This window comes from Symphalangus syndactylus, chromosome 2 (assembly GCF_028878055.3).
Source record: "Symphalangus syndactylus isolate Jambi chromosome 2, NHGRI_mSymSyn1-v2.1_pri, whole genome shotgun sequence".
In the NCBI taxonomy this organism is placed as follows: Eukaryota; Metazoa; Chordata; class Mammalia; order Primates; family Hylobatidae; genus Symphalangus; species Symphalangus syndactylus.
This window is the reverse complement of record NC_072424.2, coordinates 43,469,063-43,489,287: the sequence shown is the minus strand read 5'-3', so window position 1 is coordinate 43,489,287 and position 20,225 is coordinate 43,469,063. Positions and strand designations below refer to the sequence as shown.

The window sequence follows — 20,225 nt, the reverse complement described above, 5'->3', positions numbered from 1 at the left end:
CCCCATCCCTGTTGGTTGAAGAGAACTGAGCAATACCCTCCATCTTGAATTTTGAGTTAGATGTAGCAATTCTGCGAGACTTAGAGGTTATGCTTCTTGGAGAATATTCTATAAATGAGAAAACTGCTCCATGTGTGTTCATGGATAGTTGATGAATAGACTGTGATGGAAAATGCTAGTTGTCTCTCAGTATTCATGCCCACATCTCTCTCACACATAGGGAATCTCCAGTTCTTAGTTGAGCGTATAGGCACTCAGACTAAAGATCACAGTTCCCAGACTCTTTTTGAAGCCACATAACTTAAGTCTGCACCAATGGAATATGAGCAGAGGTAATGTGTAAAAATTTCTAGTTATTCACCTAGGCAAGGAGAATGTTCTTCCCCTCACCACTCTCCCGTCCCACTGGGTGGAATATGGACATGATGGCAAGTTGTTTCAGAAATGCCCTAAAGATGGTGGAGCAACAATACAGAAAGAACCTGGGTCCCTGAAAGGGTGAAGATACTAAACCAGTGTGATGGTTGATTTTAGGTGTCAAATTGACTGGATTCAGAGATACCTAGATATCTGGTAAAGTATTCATTTCTTGATGTGCCTGTGAGGGTGCTTCTGGAGGATACTGGTGTGTGAGTAGGTGGATTGAGTGGGAAAGATCCACCCTCAATGTGGTAGGTGCCATCTAATTGGCTGAGGGCCTAGATTCAATGAAAAGCTGAGAAAGGGAAAATTTCTCTCTCTCTCTTTCCCTCTGTGTGTGTGTGTGTGTGTGTGTGCGCGCGCGTGCGCACGTGCACGCGTGTCTCTCTCTATCTACCTCTCCCCCTCCTGGAAGTGGAACACCCTTATTCTCCTGCCCTTAGACATCAGAACTTCAGGTTCTCAGGCCTTCAGCCTCAGATTGAGAGTTAGGCCATTGACTTCCCTGGTTCTAAAGATTTCAAACTTGGACTGAGCCACACTACCAACTTCTCTTGTTCTTCAGCTTACATCATGGGACTTCTCAGCCTCCATAATCATATGAGCTAATTCCCCTAGTAAGTCCCCTCTCACATATCTGTATCTATATTCATCTTTATTTCTCTATTTCCTATTGGTTCTGTTTTTCTGGAGAACCCTGACTAATACAAACAGCTTTTCACTGCATATGCTCAGACTGTCAATTGAAGAAACAAATTTACTATTTTGTGTCTTTGTTAAAGCAGCCAAACCTATATCAAACCAATGCACCACAATAAGGAGTTTATTCATCTTAAAGGCAGCATGATGTTTTAGGCAGGACTTAGACTAGATAATTTATTGGAATATTTTAGTTCTAATATTAGATATAGTTATAATGTTAGTATCATCAAATTGAAACCATTAAATCTCAGATTTCTGGAATGCGAATAAGTGAACCCACCATCCAAAGCTGACATTATTTTACTCCCTCTGGTGACTGGAAACATGGATAGGAATTATAGGAATTATGATGAAGAACATCAACCCCCGGTAACCAAGTTACACCTCACATAGTTATAAATAAAGTTAAAATCTTCACAAAATGATAAATCTTCAATATTTTATTAAACAAATATTGTGACCTCTTTTAAATATATATTATAAGCACCCCCTTTCAAATTTTAGTTTTGCTAATTTGAGACTCCAAGGTGGACCCTCCCCCACACACCCCACCCCCCAGCTGAGGATCATGCGATCTGGCTCCCTACCTGATTGTTACAAGACTTACACCTACACTACCTTGACAGGCAATCTCTAGAGGGCCTTAGATGTGCCTATTTATTTGAAAAAAAAAAAAAAGTCCTGTCATCTCAGTGGGTTAAAGAGGCAGGGTGTGGTTACCTCACCTGGCTGATGAGCAACCCCCTTCTCCCTTTCTGCAGTGCAGGATTTTGTAAGCAACAAAATCTTATTTAAACTCTGTGTCCATCATCTTTTCACCACACTTGGCACAGTAGTCTGTGACCTATTTCTCCTGACATCATATCAGAAAGCAAGACACACCCGTTGCTTCAATTTAGCTCACAGCCCATAGATTTTATCTCCCAGAAGCAAAAGAGATTGACTTTTAGGCTTGAGAGCCAATGAAAGTGAGCCAGGACTTAGTTTGTGCTGGCACCAAGGAAATGCCTTTTTCCCCAGAGCTGGCAACTAAACTATAAGAGGTAAGCAGTTCTTAGAGGAGACAGAAGGCAACAGCTCTACCATCCTCCCAACATCTGAAGCCCCCCATAGAAACTCCTCTTGGAATTGGTAAGTATCTGAGCTCATGGGCTTCGTCTCCAATGATCTGACTGTTGCTTGTACTCATAAGGAAATTGTTTGCCTTATGGATTCATTCTCAGCACTACAACCTCAGTGATTATCTCTCTCAGCTGCTCAATTACTCCCTGTCTTTTCCTCAATTTACCTAGGTGGTTCCCTGTCTGACCCAAATGCTAGGCCGATTTCAACTATTCTCCTTGGTCCAGAGTTTCAGACTGGGATTTGGAGCCTGCTGCTATCCAAACCGAAAATGTGCAGCTCAGACCATCAGACCTCCTGACTCCAGGTGCCTAGTCCAAGCAGTTTCTCAGAACTTTAATTTTGCAAAGGATGTGTTGGATCAGTGGTCCCAGCTGGAAAAGGTAAAACTTGTTGTTTTCTAACTTGGAAACTTTGGCCAAGGCCAACTGGTAAAGTGTCCAAAGATTATGAGATTCAAATCCATCTATGGCTGCCACCAGAAAGTGCAAATTCAGAGAAAAGAAATTATAGCAAAATGACTAAGAACATAGGCTTGACAGCCAGATGGTTCTACACTGAAATCCTGGCTCTGCTGCTAAATAACTATGCAAAGTTGGACAAGTTATTTGCCTTCTAGGACCTTAGTTTTGTTATCAGTAAAATGGAGATATTAATAGTGTGTTTTTCACAGTGTGGTTGAGAAGATTAAATCAGACAATCAATAAAAAGTGTTTAGCACAGGACTCAACACCCTGAAAGCACTCAATAAAAGTTAGCTTTTATTATCACTAGTAATATTATTGTCAGAGCGATATGATTCTAATTAACCAACATTTTTGAGCATCTTCTAGCACATACAAAATTTTAGAAGCCAAACACTAAAGGAACTTACTGTGTAGTGTTTTTCTTTAAAGCAAATGATAGCCACAAAGTGCTGAAAAAGAAATGCCAAAGGAAATAAGTACACCTCTGGATAATGGAATTTAGAAAGATTTGATAAAGGAGGTGGTATTTACTGCATCCTGAAGAATGAGAAGAATTTCAACAAAAAGACAAGGGAAAGACTGTGTAGGCAGGAACAACCACCTGAGTAGAGACATGATGGAAAGAAGAAAGAGTATTCAGGAACAGTTTGGCTAGGTACAGGGTCAGAGGGAAGAGTACTGAGTTATGAGGAGAAAACAGGCAGGAAGCAGTCTAATTTTGAAAGGCCCTGCTGCGTGGAGTGGCCTTGCTTACTCTCTGGCTAGGTGACTCTGGAGCAAGTCATTTTAACTCTCTGAGCCTCATTTCCTCCCTCTGTCAAGCGGGGCTGGTGGTGCGCGCAGGAGAATCCAGTGCGTGTGGAGGGTGAGCAGCGAGAGTTATTTGTGCCCAAAACGTCAGTCAGCAGGAACTTTACAAATCATCTGCTCCAAACCTTTATCATTTAAGAGCACTTCATTATAGAATTGTTAGAAAATACTGGTAAACATGAAAAAATTTTAATATGGAATATTACCCAAAGATAACCACTGGTAATTTTCATATTTATTTCTTTTCTACTGATTTTTATAGATCATCCGGTTTCACAAAAATGGAGTCATTCTATATATAACTATTTGTAACCTGGAATCACAGTTGTTACTTGACTTGCTACTTGCTCTTTTTCTCCTCCAAACACTATGCTGTGAAAGCACTATGCTGTGGAAATAACATGATGTAGAAACAATGCACTGTAGAAATAATATAATGTGGAAACAATATGATATGAAAACTACCTTTCAACACCAATAAATATTCTACTTAATACTTTAATATCTTTATGTTTATAAAGTATTTCATTGAGTGTTGAACCAAAATGTATTTAATCTATCCTTTACTGTTACTCCTTTAAGTAGTTTACAAATTTATTTTTGCTATTGTAAGCAACGCTGAAATGAATATCTTTGTGCATCTATATTCTGTTCTTCGTTTACATTACCAGAAGTGAAATTACTCCATCAAATGCACTACACGAGCATTTGGAAAACACATTTCTGGATTGCCTTCTACAAAAAAAGTGCCAATTCGCACACTCAATGGCATCGTGTGGTAGGGCGTGTTTCTTCATACGTACATAAACTCTTGGTATTTTCATTGTTTTTCATTTGTACTAGTCTGTTCATCAGTAAATTCTATCATGAAGGGGCAGCCTGCCTCTTCACATCTGTGGGTATTTCCAGTCGGGTGGGACGAGAGACTGAGAAAAGAAATAAGACACAAAGTATAGAGAAAAACAACAGTGGGCCCAGGGGACCGGCAGTCAGCATACCAAGGACCTGCACTGGCACCGGTCTCTGAGTTCCCTCAGTTTTTATTGATTATTATCTTCATTATTTCAGCAAAAAGGAATGTAGTAGGAGTGCAGGGTGATAATAAGGAGAAGGTCAGCAACAAACATGTGAGCAAAAGAATCTATGTCATAATTAAGTCAAGGGAAGGTACTATGCCTGGACATGCACGTAAGCCAGATTTATGTTTCTCTCCACCCAAACATCTCAGTGGAGTAAAGAATAACAAGGCAGCATTGCTGCAAACATGTCTCACCTCTCACCATAGGGCGGTTTTTCTCTCATCTCAAAATTGAACAAATGTACAATCGGGTTTTATACCGAGACATTCAGTTCCCAGGGGCAGGCAGGAGACAGTGGCCTTCCTCTATCTCAACTGCAAGAGGCTTTCCTCTTTTACTAATCCACCTCAGCACAGACCCTTTACGGGTGTCGGGCTGGGGGACAGTCAGGTCTTGCTCATCCCATGAGGCCATATTTCAGACTATCACATGGGGAGAAACCTTGGACAATACCCCGCTTTTCAGGTCAGAGGTCCCTGTGGCTTTCCGCAGTGCACTGTGCCCCTGCTTTATAGAGACTAGAGAATGGCGATGACTTTTACCAAGTATACTCCTTGTAAACATTTTGTTAACAAGTCACATCCTGCACAGCCCTAGATTCCTTAAACCTTGATTTCATACAACACATGTTTTTGTGAGCTCCAGGTTGAGTCAAAGTGGCTGGGGCAAAGCTACAAATTAACAACATCTCAGCAAAGCAATTGTTTAAATTACAGGTCTTTTCCAAAATAGAGTCTCTTATGTCTTCCCTTTCTACACAGACACAGTAACAGTCTGATCTCTCTTTCTTTTCCCTACATATCACCCTAAAAAAAAAAAAACCAGGAAGCCAAAGAATTTGGACCTGATATGATGGGCTGTGGCAAACCACTAAAGGTGCTTGAGTGATGTGAGCAGAGCTCTTACTTGGGTCGCACAACGATATTATAGAACAAAAATGAAAATTACAACCAGGCACAGTGGCTCACGCCTGTAATCCCAGCACTTTGGGAGGCTGAGGCAGGTGAATTGCCTAAGCTCAGAAGTTCAAGACCAGCCTGGGCAACATGGTGAAACCCCATCTCTACTAAAATACAAAAAATTAGCCTGGCATGGCTGTGTGTGCCTATAGTCCCAGGTACTTGGGAGCCTGAGGCAGAAGAATTGCTTGAACCCACGAGGCAGAGGTTGCAGTGAGCCAAGATCATGCCACTGCACTCCAGCCTGGGTGACAGAGCAAGACTCTGTCTCAAAAAAAAAAAAAAAAATTACTTCCATGGTCACATAAATAAAATTATCTCTGATGGCCTAGGCCTGAACTATATCAAAATGTGGTTGACAAGAAAATAAAAATTAGTGGCAGGGGAGAGATAGAGTTGTGTTTGTTGTTATTGGTCATGGGAGAAGGGGTTGGGGAAGGCCTATCCTATCCCTGCCAATTCTCATTGTTATAATAAGAAACTCTATGGAAGAACATTCCATGCTCATGGGTAGGAAGAATCAATATTGTGAAAATGGCCATACTGCCCAAGGTAATTTATAGATTCAATGCCATCTCCATCAAGCTACCAATGACTTTCTTCACAGAATTGGAAAAAAATTACTTTAAAGTTCATATGGAACCAAAAAAGAGCCCGCATTGCCAAGTCAATCCTAAGCCAAAAGAACAAAGCTGGAGGCATCACACTACCTGACTTCAAACTATACTACAAGCCCACAGTAACCAAAACAGCATGGTACTGGTACCAAAACAGAGATATAGACCAATGTAAGAGAACAGAGCCCTCAGAAATAATGCCGCATATCTACAACTATCTGATCTTTGACAAACCTGACAAAAACAAGCAATGGGGAAAGGATTCCCTATTTAATAAATGGTGCTGGGAAAACTGGCTAGCCATATGTAGAAAGCTGAAACTGGATCCGTTCCTTACACCTTATACAAAAATTAATTCAAGATGGATTAAAGACTTAAATGTTAGACCTAAAACCATAAAAACCCTAGAAGAAAACCTAGGCAATTCCATTCAGGACACAGGCATGGGCAAGGACTTCATGTCTAAAACACCAAAAGCAATGGCGACAAAAGCCAAAATTGACAAATGGGATCTAACTAAACTAAAGAGCTTCTACACAGCAAAAGAAACCACCATCAGAGTGAACAGGCAACCTATAGAATGGGAGAAAATTTTTGCAATCTATTCATCTGACAAAGGGCTAATATCCAGAATCTACAATGAACTCAAACAAATTTACAAGAAAAAAACAACCCCATCAAAAAGTGGGCAAAAGATATGAACAGACACTTCTCAAAAGAAGACATTTATGCAGCCAAAAAACACATGAAAAACTGCTCATCATCACTGGCCATCAGAGAAATGCAAATCAAAACCACAATGAGATACCATCTCACACCAGTTAGAATGGCCATCATTAAAAAGTCAGGAAACAATAGGTGCTGGAGAGGATGTGGAGAAATAGGAACACTTTTACACTGTTGGTGGGACTGTAAACTAGTTCAACCATTGTGGAAGTCAGTGTGGTGGTTCCTCAGGGATCTAGAACTAGAAATACCATTTGACCCAGGCACCCCATTACTGGGTATATACCCAAAGGATTATAAATCATCCTGCTATAAAGACACATGCACACGTATTGTTATTGCGGCACTATTCACAATAGCAAAGACTTGGAACCAACCCAAATGTCCAACAGTGATAGACTGGATTAAGAAAATGTGGCACATATACACCATGGAATACTATGCAGCCATAAAAAATGATGAGTTCATGTCCTTTGTAGGGACATGGATGAAGCTGGAAACCATCATTCTCAGCAAACTATCACAAGGACAAAAAAACAAACACCGCATGTTCTCACTCATAGGTGGGAAATGAACAATGAGAACACATGGACACAGGAAGGGGAACATCACACACTGGGGACTGTTGCGGGGTGGGGGGAGGGGGGGATAGCATTAAGTGATATACCTAATGCTAAATGACGAGTTAATGGGTGCAGTACACCAACATGGCACATGGATACATATGTAACAAACCTGCACATTGTACACATGTACCCTAAAACCTGAAGAAGGAAGAAGAAGGAAGAAGAAGGAGAAGAAGAAGGAGAAGAAGAAGGAGAAGAAGAAGGAGAAGAAGAAGGAGAAGAAGAAGGAGAAGAAGAAGGAGAAGAAGAAGGAAGAAGAAGAAAGAAGAAGAAGAAAGAAGAAGAAAGAAGAAGAAAGAAAGAAAGAAAGAAAGAAAGAAAGAAAGAAGAAGAAAGAAGAAGAAAGAAGAAGAAAGAAGAAAGAAGAAAGAAGAAAGAAGAAAGAAGAAGAAGAAGAAGAAGAAGAAGAAGAAGAAGAAGAAGAAGAAGAAGAAGAAGAAGAAGAAGAAGAAGAAGAAACTCTAAACGGGTCAGAACAAAGTAGCAATTCTATGGGCTGCTCCAGGGTGGATGAGAAAAAGAGAAGAAAGGCAAGAGAAAGAGACAAAGGGAAGAAGAAAGTTGTAAAGGAAGAAAGAAATTAAGTTCAGAAGGTAGGAGAGAAGAAAAGGAGGGATTGGGAAAGAGGCGTGTGATGGGGGAAAGAGATGAGAGGGAGAGAGAGAGAGAGAGGACAGAAAGGAGGAAAAAAGGAATAAAGGAGGGAAAGAAGGAAAAAAGTGAGAAAAGAGCCCTCCTTCCCTCCATACTCAAGGAGAGAAGAGGACAAACCCCTGTTGTTTGTCAAGGAGGAGAAGGCTCAGCTAGAATGGAAATGCTTTGAAAGTTCTAGGTAACTTCATCCATGCATTCACTAAAAGGTATTGGAAATTAAATTCTTTCCCCCTCAAAACTTGTCCCACTGAAAAATAAGTTGCATTGGAAGACAGGTATATTTGAAGGCAGGAATAGAATCCTATGGGCTAGGAGGAGGGCACTCTCCTCTACTTACAGGATCATGCCCTGAGAAATCTTTTCTTAAAAAAATTTAGACTCAGGAGGTACACGTGCAGGTTTGTTGCATGTATAGATGGCACAATGGTGAGGTTTGAGCTTCTAGTGTACTCATCACCCAAATAGTGACCATGGTACCAAATAGGTAATTTTGCAAACTTCACTCCCCTCCAGCCTCCCCAATGGCTATTATTTCCATCTTTATGTCCGTGTGTACCCACTGTTTAACTCCCACTTATAAGTGAAAACAGGCAGTATTTGGTTTTCTGTTTCTGAATTATTTCCCATAGGATAATGGCCTTCAGCTCCACCCATGTTGCGCAAAAGACAGGATTTCATTCTTTTCCATGGCTGAGTAATATTCCACGTTGTACATGTACCTCATTGTCTTTATCCAATCATCCACTGATGGACACTTAGGTTGATTCCATCACTTTGCTATTGTGAATAGAGTGCTACCATAAACACATGAATGCAGGTGTCTTTTTTATATAATGATTTGTTTTCTTTTGGGTAGACACCCAGTAGTGGGATTTATGCCCAGAGAAATCTCTGTCATCCTGGGCAGGGCTGGTTTCACGTTACATGCTGAGTTCTCTCCAGAGGTTCTTCCCTAGGCTTATGCCTGACATTATGTTGAAACCCACCAGTACTGCCACGTCAGTAAACAGTAAACATTTCTGTGCCAGTTGAGAAACAGTAGCTCCCCCTAAGCCCAGGCATCCTGGCCTCTCAAGATCTAGCCACTTGAGGGTGCTATCTGGCAACAGTGGCCTCCCATAGCCAATGTCCACTCTGACTAATATTCAATATTTTAAACATCACCCTGCCTAGGACGGACTCAGAGGGCCTTACCCCGCCCTCTGGAAGGTTGGTGTCAAAGGAGAAGAGGACAAATGGAGCTTTGAAAGGATGACTCAACTCTCCAAGAAGGCCGCCAGCATCCTCTCAAACACCTGTGCCCTCAGCCATGGAGACCGGCTGATGATAATCCTGCCCCCAACACCTGAAGCCTACTGGATCTGCCTGGCCTGTGTGCGCTTGGGTGAGGCATGGGAGAGGGACCCCAGGGGTTGGAGGCTTATGTGAATCCCAGCCTCAATTATTCACAGAATAGAGATGTTAGAGGGATCTCCATCTGATGCCTGAATTCTTCCCACAGTGTGGGGGATCTTTAAACAGGCCTGGATTTGAACCCAGCTCCACCACTTACCACCTCTGTAAATTATGCCTCTCTGAATCTCAGTTTCCTTGTCTATTAAATATGGACAGTAATAGTCCATATTTATAGAACTGTTACAGTCCAGTCTTACAGAACTGTCGTGAAGCGTAAATAATCCACAGAGCCCTTAGCTCATAGGCTGTTTATCACCTCAAGGAACTGTAGACCTCTGTCCTAACATAGTCATCATCAAAACAACAGACAGAGCATGTACATCTTGCCCTCTCTGGGCCTCAGTTTCCCCATCTATAAAAAAGAGAATGTGGGGGTACCGGGCACAGTGGCTCACACCTGTAATTCCAACACTTTGGGAAGCCAAGGCAGGCAGATTGTCTGAGCTTAGAAGTTTGAGACCAGCCTGGGCAACATGGTGAAACCCCAACTCTACTAAAAAAAAACACAAAGCAGAAAAAAAAATTAGCTGCATGTGGTGGCACACACCTGTAGTCCCAGCTACTCAGGAGGCTGAGGCACAAGAATTGCTTAAACCTGGAAGGCGGAGGTTGCAGTGAGCTGAGATTGTGCCACTGCACTCCAGCCTGGGCGACAGAGCAAGGCTCTGTCTCAAAAAAAAAAAAAAAAAAAAAAAAAAAGAGAAGGTGGGAATATCTCTAAAGGGTCCTCTACCTCAGTCTGTGACATGTTAGGAACTAGGCTGCACAGCAGGAGGTGCGCAGAGGACAAATGAGTGAAGCTTCATCTGTATTTACAGCCACTCCCCATTGCTTGCATTACCACCTGAGCTCTGACACCTGTCAGATCAGAGGTGGCATTAGATTCTCACAGGAGTGCAAATCCTATCGTGAACTGTGTGTGCGAGGAATCTGGGTTGTGCGCCGCATATGAGAATTTAATGCCTGATCATCTGTCACTGTCTCCCATCGCTCCCAGATGGGACTCTCTAGTTGCAGAAAAGCAAGCTCAGGGCTCCCATTGACTCTACATTATGATGAGTTGTATAATTATTTCAATATATATTACAATGTAATAATAATAAAAATAAAGTGCACAATAAGTGTAATGCACTCAGATCATCCCAAAACCATCCTCCTGCCCCAGTCTGTGGAAAAATTGTCTCCCACAAAACCCAGATGCCAAGAAGGTTGGGGACCACTGCTCTACATCCAGTATTAGAGAGTCCTTGAGAGTCACCCTGAATGAGCTTGGGATCGGCCAGAATAGAGCTTTTCTTTGTGGACATCCCACCCATGCCCCTGAGGTTCACTCCTCCAACATAAACAGGAAATGCCTCAATCAAGAGCCCCTTCACATGTGAGAAGTGAAGGATACTGGAAAGGAGCCCACCCCCAATGTCATTCCTCTTTATCTGCTATAGTACCTGACTTTCTATTCTTAGGCATATACTTTTTGGTAGTTGGAAGGTGCCTATGAAAAACAAAGTACCCCTGAGATGGGCCAAACTCATTAGGAGTTGCCACAACTGGCCCGGCCTACTGCCTTTGCCTGCTAACAGGGATGCTAGATTAAAAAAAAAAAAAAAAAAAAAAAAACTGAAAAGTGATGCAAAGAGCAGGTGTCTTTGAGAATGCCAGCTGTCAGTTATGGGGAGCATGCAGAAGACAGGAAGGGAATGAACCCTACCCTCACACCTATCCAGGCTCCCAGTGTTTCCCCAGTTCCCAATGGACTGAGTTATCCTGAGGGACAATTGATCCATGTCTGAGAAAGGACAGGGACCACTTCAGTCTGGGTCACCAGAAATTCTTCCTACCTGAGGCCAAGTTATACATAGTGATTTCCTTAGCCACATACCAGTCCAAAGTGGGGTTATCATTTTCACTCACAATAATTAAAATTGCTTATTGATGGTATAAGGCAAAATGGATGAAAACAAAATTGAAAGCTCAGAACAGACCAAAGTATATATAAGAATTTATCGGCCAGGCGCAGTGGCTACACCTGTAATCCCAGCACTTTGGGAGGCCGAGGTGGGAGGATCACCTGAGGTCAGGAATTCAGGACCAACCTGGCCAACATGGTGAAACCGTCTCTACTAAAAAAATACAAAAATTAGCCAGACGTGATGGTGGGCACCTGTAATCCCAGCTAATCCGGAGGCTGAGGCAGGAGAATCGCTTGAACCCGAGAGGTGGAGTTTGTAGTCAGCCAAGATCACACCACTGCACTCCAGTCTGGGTGCCAGAATGGGATTCTGTCTATTTAAAAAAAAAAAAAGAAGAAGAATTTATCAGGTCTTTTCAAGCCATTAATGAAAGCATTGATTAATTCTTAAATGATTTAAAGATAACTGTTTGAAAACATTAAATGTCCTAACTCTACCTCCAAATAAAGTGCCAAAATAAATTCAAATGAACCATTAAAAATTGAAATGTTAGAAAAGGACTTAAGTATTAGAAGAATATATAGGTGAGTACATAAACTCATGAAAGGCTTTCTAAATATGACACCAGATACCCAAACAAAAAAGAAAAAAAAGATGTACTACACTTAATGAAATTTTTAAAATTTCATTCATCAAAAAAATCACTATAATGTATAAGGAGCATCTGTGTGGCCAACTTGGAGGAGGGACTAGGGTGCACTCCTCCCTTCTCCATATATGTGAGATCTGTCTGTGTGATTACATCTGATGTGCCCTTTTGGTGGCATCCAGAAAGCTGCACAGTGATGGCTCTAACAACACATGCATCTCTCCTAATGAGAGAGCTCTCAATTATTATAAATTACTCAACATGATAAAGTTAAATTGGCTTTTAAACTATGCTGACATTATCACAAGAAATTTTAACATTATATCTGTAAACAAAAGGAAAAGCTGTTAGATTCTTTTTTAGATATAGTTTCTACTATTATAAAGTTCTAGTATTTTTCTTAAAACACCACAAAAGAAATTTGAACACTGCCTTAGTCTGCTTGGGTTACTATAGCAAAATGCTATCAACTGAGTAACTCATACATAACAGAAATTTATTTCTCACAACTCTGGAGTCTGGGAAGTCCAAGATCAAGGCAGATGAAATGTCAGTGAGGGCCCACTTTCTGATTCAGAAATAGCTCCTTCTAGCTGTGTCCTCACATGATGGAAAGAATGAGGATCTCTTGGGAGCCTATTTTATAAAGGCACTAATCCCATTCATGAGACCTCCACTCACAATCTGATCACCTTTCAAAGATCTCACCTCAATCACCTTGGAGTTTACAATCTCAACATATAAATCTGGGTTGGAGTACACACAAATTCAGACCATGGCAAAGACAAATGCCAAAATTGAAAACATATTTGCAACACTTATGAAAGATAAGTGGTCAATGGCCTCAATATAGAAAGATTTCTTACTAATCAATAGGGAAAATAAATTAACATTACTTGGCACTCCCCTTCAAATGCTTCATCTAAGGGTGGGGGCACTTAAAAGTGTTTGCAATTATCTAAAGAAAGATACTTCTTTGTGTCACCCACAATTGCATAGTTTCCTATATATATATATACTCAATGCTAAAGGATAACTTGATAGCTATAAGATGGCAATCAGTGATGCTGAACAAGTCTCTTCCACTGTGTCCCTCGGCCTTCCCATCAGCCCAGTGAGTAACTCAAATTAGATGAACTCCCCATTCCATGCCAGATCCTGTTTCCTATGACTTTGTTTTGGAGATATAATTTATATACTATAAAATTCACCATTTAAAAGTGTACAAATCCATGGTTTTTAGATGGTTGCTGGGCAACCATCACCACTGTCTAATTCTGGAAGATTTTCATCACCCCAAAAAGAAACCCATTAGCAGTCCCTCCCTATTCCCCGCTCTCTGCAAACCCTGGCAACCACTAATCTACTTCCTATCTTTGGATTTGCCTCTTCCAGATATTTCTTACAAATAGAATGCAACATCTAGCTTTTTGTCCCTGGCTTCTTTCAGTTACCATAATGTTTTCAAGGTTCACCCATGTTATAGCATGTGTCAGTATGCCACTCTTTTTATGAATTAATAGTATTTCATTGTGTAAATATATATACTATATTTCATTTATCAGTTCATCAGTTGATAGATATTTAGGTTGTTTCCACATTTGGGCTATTATGAACAATGACATTTTATGATGCCCAAGAGATTTCAGTGTGAAAAACAGAAGATGAAGGTGCAGTATGTGGGAAGGGCCCACACTGGGCCAGATCCTTTTCCAAAATCAATAGGTCTGTAGTTGGGAGGTAAGCATTACTGCAAGACAAGCAAGGTCATCACTAGTTAATCCTAGAAGTATTCCAGCTCTTTAAGCTTGAAAACTTAAAAGAAGCGTCTGTCAGAAGAGCCTCTGGCACACAGATGCAACCAGCATATGCCAGTCTCATAGGAGGTCCACAATAGGTGTTCTATGGATGCAGAAGAATCTATAGAAACAGCCCAAGAAAAGAGGCAGGAAGGTCTTTTTGTTTTGTCTTTTCTCCAGTGCAAATCCAGAAATCCACAGCAAAAGCCATTCTCAAGCCATGAGAAAACAACAAAGAGGAAGTTTTCATAATCCCTTTGCATCACAGTTTCAAAATTAGGCTATATTTCAAGTAACTGGTGGTCTGACACTTAGCCATATAAACTCAGGACCTGCTTGAGGTGAAAGGATAACAGCAACAGAGCCACTGATCACTGGATTTTTTCAGTGGGCTCGGTCTCCTGCCTGTCTGTTTTCCCCAGTCGCCATCGTGTTACTGACCCAACAGAGAAGAGAGACTCCTAAGAGAGAGGGTAACCGAGAGACCTCATCCATGCCTGCCAGAATGCTTGAGGAAAAATTCTCTACTCCAAAGATAAAAATGAAGCCTTCTTTTGTGCCTTTTTCAGGAATCACCTTTGTGCCCGGGAGCCCCCAGCTGACTGCCAAGAAAATTCGCTATCAATTACACATGTCTAAGGCCCAATGCATTGTGGCTGATGAAGCTATGGCCCCAGTTGTAAACTCTGCCGTGTCCGACTGCCCCACCTTGAAAACCAAGCTCCTGCTGTCAGATAAGAGCTATGATGGGTGGTTGGATTTCAAGAAGCTGATTCAGTAAGTGGACACTGAAAATGAGATGCTTAAATGAAGAAAATGTTTGACTTTGAAAGGCGATATATGAGAAGGTGGTGTGAGTGGTCAGAATGAAAAGCTGAATGGCAATTTCTATGAAAGATGAGATGATGTATGAGAAGGTGGTGTGAGTGGTCAGAATGAAAAGTTGAATGGCAATTTCTAGTCCTGAAAAAGGCACAGTAACCCCCAACACAAGTATCCCTGGTCTGACCTACAAGTTCTCAGTCTGAGTGAAAGTCTTATGTTCCGATTCATATGTAAACATTCATTCTGAAAGGGTAAAAAATTAGGTAATATAAATATAAACATATTACAAAAAACATAACAAAAAACTTATATATAGACTATATATAATGGAATACTATGAAGCCATAAAAAATGAAATCATGGCCGGGCATGGTGGCTCATGCTTGCAATGCCAGCAATTTGGGAGGCTCATGACTGTAATCCCAGCACTTTGGGAGGCCAAGGTGGGCAGATCACCTGACATCAGGAGTTCGAGATCAGCCTGGCCAACATGGTGAAACCCCGTCTCTACTAAAGTACAAAAATTAGCTGGGTGTGGTGGCACACACCTATAATCCCAGCTACTCAGGAGGCTGAGGCAGGAGAATCGCTTGAACTCAGGAGGCCGAGGTTGCAGTGAGCCGAGATTACACCACTGCACTCCAGCCTGGGGGACAAAGTGAGACTCTGTCTCAAAAAAAAAAAAAAAAAAAAAAAAAAAAAGAATGTCTTTTGCAGCAACATGGATGGAACTGGAGGACATTATCTTATGTGAAATAACTCAGAAACAGAAAGTCAAATACCACATGTTCTCACTTATAAGTGGGAACTAAATAATGTGTACAAATGGACACAGGGTGTGGAATAATAGACACTGGAGAGTCAGAAAGGTCAGAGGATGGGAGAGGATGAGGAATGAGAAATTACTTAATGGGTACAAGGTACACCATTTTGGTGATGGTTACACTGAAAACCGAGATTTCACCATACATATATATATGAATATCCATGTAACAAAACTGCACTTGTTCCCCTTAAGTTTATACAAAAGAAAACCTCACCCTCACTGGGATATGGGGAAATACTTATTAAAATAGCGAGATGATGCCATGTTCATCCTCAAGTCAGCCAAATACAGTAGTGCCCCCTTATCTGTGGCTTTGTTTTCTGCGGTTTCAGTTACCTGTGGTCAACTACCGTCCAAAATAGGTGAGTACAGAGATCACATTTGCATAACTTTTATTACAGTACATTGTTATATTCTATTTTATTATTTGTTTTTGTTTTTAATCTCTTACTGTACCTAATTTATAAATTTAACTGCATTATAGGTATGCATGTATAGGAAAAAGCATAGTGTATATAAGGCTTAGTACTATTTATGGTTTCAGGCATCCACTGAGGGTCTTTGGACGCATCCCCCACAGATAAGGCAGGACTACTATATTAAGTTTGATAATTATAAATGTGGTCTTTAGAGGGCAATATTTCAGTGTCCAGGGATGTTAAAAAAAAAAAAAAAATACAGTAAACAAGACAGGGAAACCCTGACCCTCATGGATTTTATATTATAGACAACAAATGGATGACAAGAAAACACATAAATTATCAATATAATAAAGTTTCTAAAAGAAACTCCGGCCAGGCGTGGTGGCTCACGCTTGTAATCCCAGCACTTTGGGAGGCCGAGGCGGGCGGATCACGAGGTCAGGAGATCGAGACCACGGTGAAACCCCGTCTCTACTGAAAAATACAAAAAATTAGCCGGGCGTGGTGGCGGGCGCCTGTAGTCCCAGCTACTCGGAGAGGCTGAAGCAGGAGAATGGAGTGAACCCGGGAGGCGGAGCTTGCAGTGAGCCGAGATTGTGCCACTGCACTCCAGCCTGGGCGACAGAGCGAGACTCCGTCTCAAAAAAAAAAAAAAAAAAAAAGAAACTCCAAAACAAAACAGGCAAATTAAATAAATTGATCTGATGTGGAGATGAGGGAATGATTTTAGATTTGGTGACTTCTGAGGTGAGGATAAGCTGAGATTTTAATATGACAGAGCTAGCCTTTGGAAGCTCTGAGGGAACACTGTCCCTGGCAGAGGGAACTCAGAGGTAAAGGACCTGAGGTGGGAGCGAGCTTAACCTGTGTGAGGAACAGAAAGAACACCAGGGCACCTAAAGTGTGGTGAGTGGGGAAGAGAGTAGCAGGAGAGGAGGCCAAAGCGCAAGGGAGGGGAAGACTGCGGCAGGTCTTGCAGGTCATGTAGGAGTCGTCTGGGAAACACTGAAGGGAAGGACTTGATCTCAGCTACAATTGTAAAACTCCCTCAACTGCTGTCTGAAAAATGGGAGACAAGAGAGATAGTAAAGGGACCCAGGAGAAAGAAGGCTGTTGCTGTCGTCCAGATGAGAGGCCGTGCCGGTGTGAACCATGGTGGTGGCAGTGGAGACAGGACTGAAAACAGGCCAGGCAAATGAGGAACTCACCTCAGGCACAAAATGTAAAAGGGCACTGAAAAATCCAGTGATCGAGGGAAATAATATTTTAATTTTAAAATAATTTTTAATTAAATTATAAAATGCTTTTTATAATTGAAGTTTTAAATTTCCACAAATATTTATTTTATATATTTATGTAATGTTTTCATAATTTATAATTTTATAAATTGTATACTCTTTTCAATTGAATAATTTAAATTTTTTTGATTAAAAAATCAAATTGGTAAACTTCTCATGACAGATCAGCTGCCTATTTTTATAAATAAAGTTTTATTGGAACCAGGGACAGGACTGGGCTGACAGGTAAGGTGAGTCATGCAAGTGCCTATCTGGATTATAGGCTGTGTGAGGACTGCATCTTGAAGCCGGCCTGAATCCCATTCCTAAATCATACTGGGAATATTTGAACAGTTTGGAAGTGCTTGTTGTCCTGTCTTTGTTTTAAATTTCAATATTTTGTTTATCATGGATTTTTGTATTAGTTTTGATTATTTAAAAACATTTCACTAAAATATTACTTATCTTGACTACTGAATTTGCTGGTATACCCTTAAATATCACAATGCTTGTGGCAAATGTTTCACTCACTCCACCTTAGTCCCATCCCTGGTTAGGGATAGTGAAGAGAGAGAGACTTGTGACATGTTTTGGAAGTAGAGTTGTCAGGGCTTGGCGATGGTTAGGATGTGGCACAGATAGCTAGGTAGGTAAGTCGATAGATGGTGAAAGAGGAACAATAATGATTACTACAGATTTTTGACTTGAGCAATTGAATGAATAAAGAGGGTCTTTTACTGAGAAAAATAAGGCTGGAGTATAAATGCATCATATATTTCTTATGCAACAAAAATTAATGCAAAAAAACTTTAAGGGAAAAATGGCAGCTGCCCCTCTAACAAATAATCCTCAAATATATCAAGATACCAGCTGTTATTTTTTAAAATCAGAGATTACCAAACCCAGGGCCTAGGCACTCAGTCACAGAACCTAAATTTAGATCTCACTGTTGTCTCTTTCATGGCTTACAGAGTTGCCCCTCCAAAGCAGACCTACATGAGGACCAACAGCCAAGATCCAATGGCCATATTCTTCACCAAGGGTACAACAGGAGCTCCCAAAATGGTCAAGTATTCCCAGTATGGTTTGGGAATGGGATTCAGCCAGGCTTCCAGGTATGGTTCTCGCACAGCCTGTACAGGCCTGAAAGTTGCTCTCTTGCAGGTAAAGGGAGCTTCATGGGACTAAAGCTAAGAAAGGAGTTTCTTACTCAAGACTGCAGAAAGTGTCAAAATGAGAGAAGGAACAGGGCTGAGGGCAGGGTGGGAGGGTGTACCCCAAAAGATGAAAAGCAAATTACTATAGTTCAAAATTCTAAGAGTAAGCAGGAGGGAAAAGAGGAAGAGCAGGGATTCCATGCAGTAGGGGAGGGATCCAGGATGATCACCCCAAAGACCCACTGTGGGATGTTACTTGTTTTTCTATGCTACCAGCACCAGGGTGAACAATTGTGTTGACCGCTATATGTAGTGATAAACACAGAGGTAGAGTCATAATTGATAAGGGGTTTGGGTTCTAGAGTCAGCCTCTAAGATGAAAATTACCTGTCATCACACCACCCTTTTTTAAGAAAATTAGTTAAGTAGCTCGTGGATACCGTATCTCTCGGCAAATTCAAAGGGCACTGAAACTGATTTCAATCTCTCTTGTTGAATACGCAATGAAGTAATTGGCTTGCATTTGTGTTAGCTTGGTTTGTCTGGGGTTAAGTTTCCCCACCTTACATTCAATTCTGCCTTAGATAAATGGTTGTGTGTTGTTACTCCACGCTCAAGTTCTCTTAACAAACTCTACACAAAGGTCCCTTAGGGGAAATAGGTGTATGTTCCTCACCTTCACCTCAAAGTCTTTGACTCTCATAAGCTACAATGGCCAGTAGATATCAGGTAGAGAAATAAAACAGGGGAAGCTGAGATCACTGACTTAATCAACCCATTAATTAATAAAAGTGCCTACTGGATAACTTCTGAGACCCCTGAAAGCCATAAAACCTGGAAGACAATGCCATGCCAATTAAGACTGATAGTGAAAAAATTTAAGGAGTCCATTGGCCTCATGACCTCATAAATAGGCTTTGCTTGTTTTCATTTGTGTGATCTTTGTTTCTCCCCACAGTTCAGTGCTTGATAATAGCAAGTATTATTGTTGCTGCTAGTATCAGCACAAGAGAATTCAAATGGCTTTCCTCTTTCTCTTTAGACGGTGGATGGATCTCCAGCCAACAGATGTCTTGTGGAGTCTGGGTGATGCCTTTGGTGGATCTTTATCCCTGAGCGCTGTCTTGGGAACTTGGTTCCAAGGGGCCTGTGTGTTTCTGTGTCACATGCCAGCCTTCTGCCCTGAGACTGTTCTAAATGTAAGACCAATTCCTAGTGTGGAATGTGTGGGACAAAGGCCAGAGAGAGGTGTTAGCAATGACCCAGTGACTCATGCCCAGAAGGGGGCAAATCAAGACTTAAATTTGGAATGTGATCTTGACTTGAAGATGCTCTCCCTGCTTGTGAGAGCAATGCTCTCTCTCTTCCCTAGGGGCTTTGGAATTAGGAGGACTTGGCTACTTCCACTGTATCCCTGAGAAGGAAACTTTTAAAAGACAATAGTGATATTGAAGAAGATAATATTAATATCAGTTATCATTTACTGATTGCTTACTGGCACTTCATATGGATTATTTCATTTCCTCTCCCCAAGAACCCTGTGAGGGAAGAACTGGGGAAACTGATTCTCACAGAGGTTAGGTAACTAGCCTAAGGAATCACAGAGGCAGAACTAGGAATTAAACTGTGGTCTACTGAACTCCACAGCACAATTTCTACACTGCTGTGCTAATCTCTCAACTGCTGCACAATCCACAATTTTGCTGGCAATATCTAGGCTTAT

General features: G+C 41.2%; 1 protein-coding gene across 1 annotated transcript in view; it reads left to right on the top strand.

Moving 5' to 3' along the window:
* The first annotated feature begins 2,187 nt into the window (after positions 1-2,187).
* Positions 2,188-20,225, top strand: part of ACSM6 (acyl-CoA synthetase medium chain family member 6) — a 34,839-nt gene continuing 16,801 nt past the window's right edge. Inside the window, exons 1-6 of the mRNA XM_055243021.2 lie at positions 2,188-2,253; positions 2,415-2,627; positions 9,356-9,566; positions 14,565-14,772; positions 18,317-18,460; positions 19,545-19,701. Of these exons, the coding sequence (XP_055098996.2) occupies positions 2,436-2,627; positions 9,356-9,566; positions 14,565-14,772; positions 18,317-18,460; positions 19,545-19,701 (912 nt within the window). The 5' untranslated portion in view covers positions 2,188-2,253; positions 2,415-2,435. The remainder of the gene's footprint in view (positions 2,254-2,414; positions 2,628-9,355; positions 9,567-14,564; positions 14,773-18,316; positions 18,461-19,544; positions 19,702-20,225) is intronic.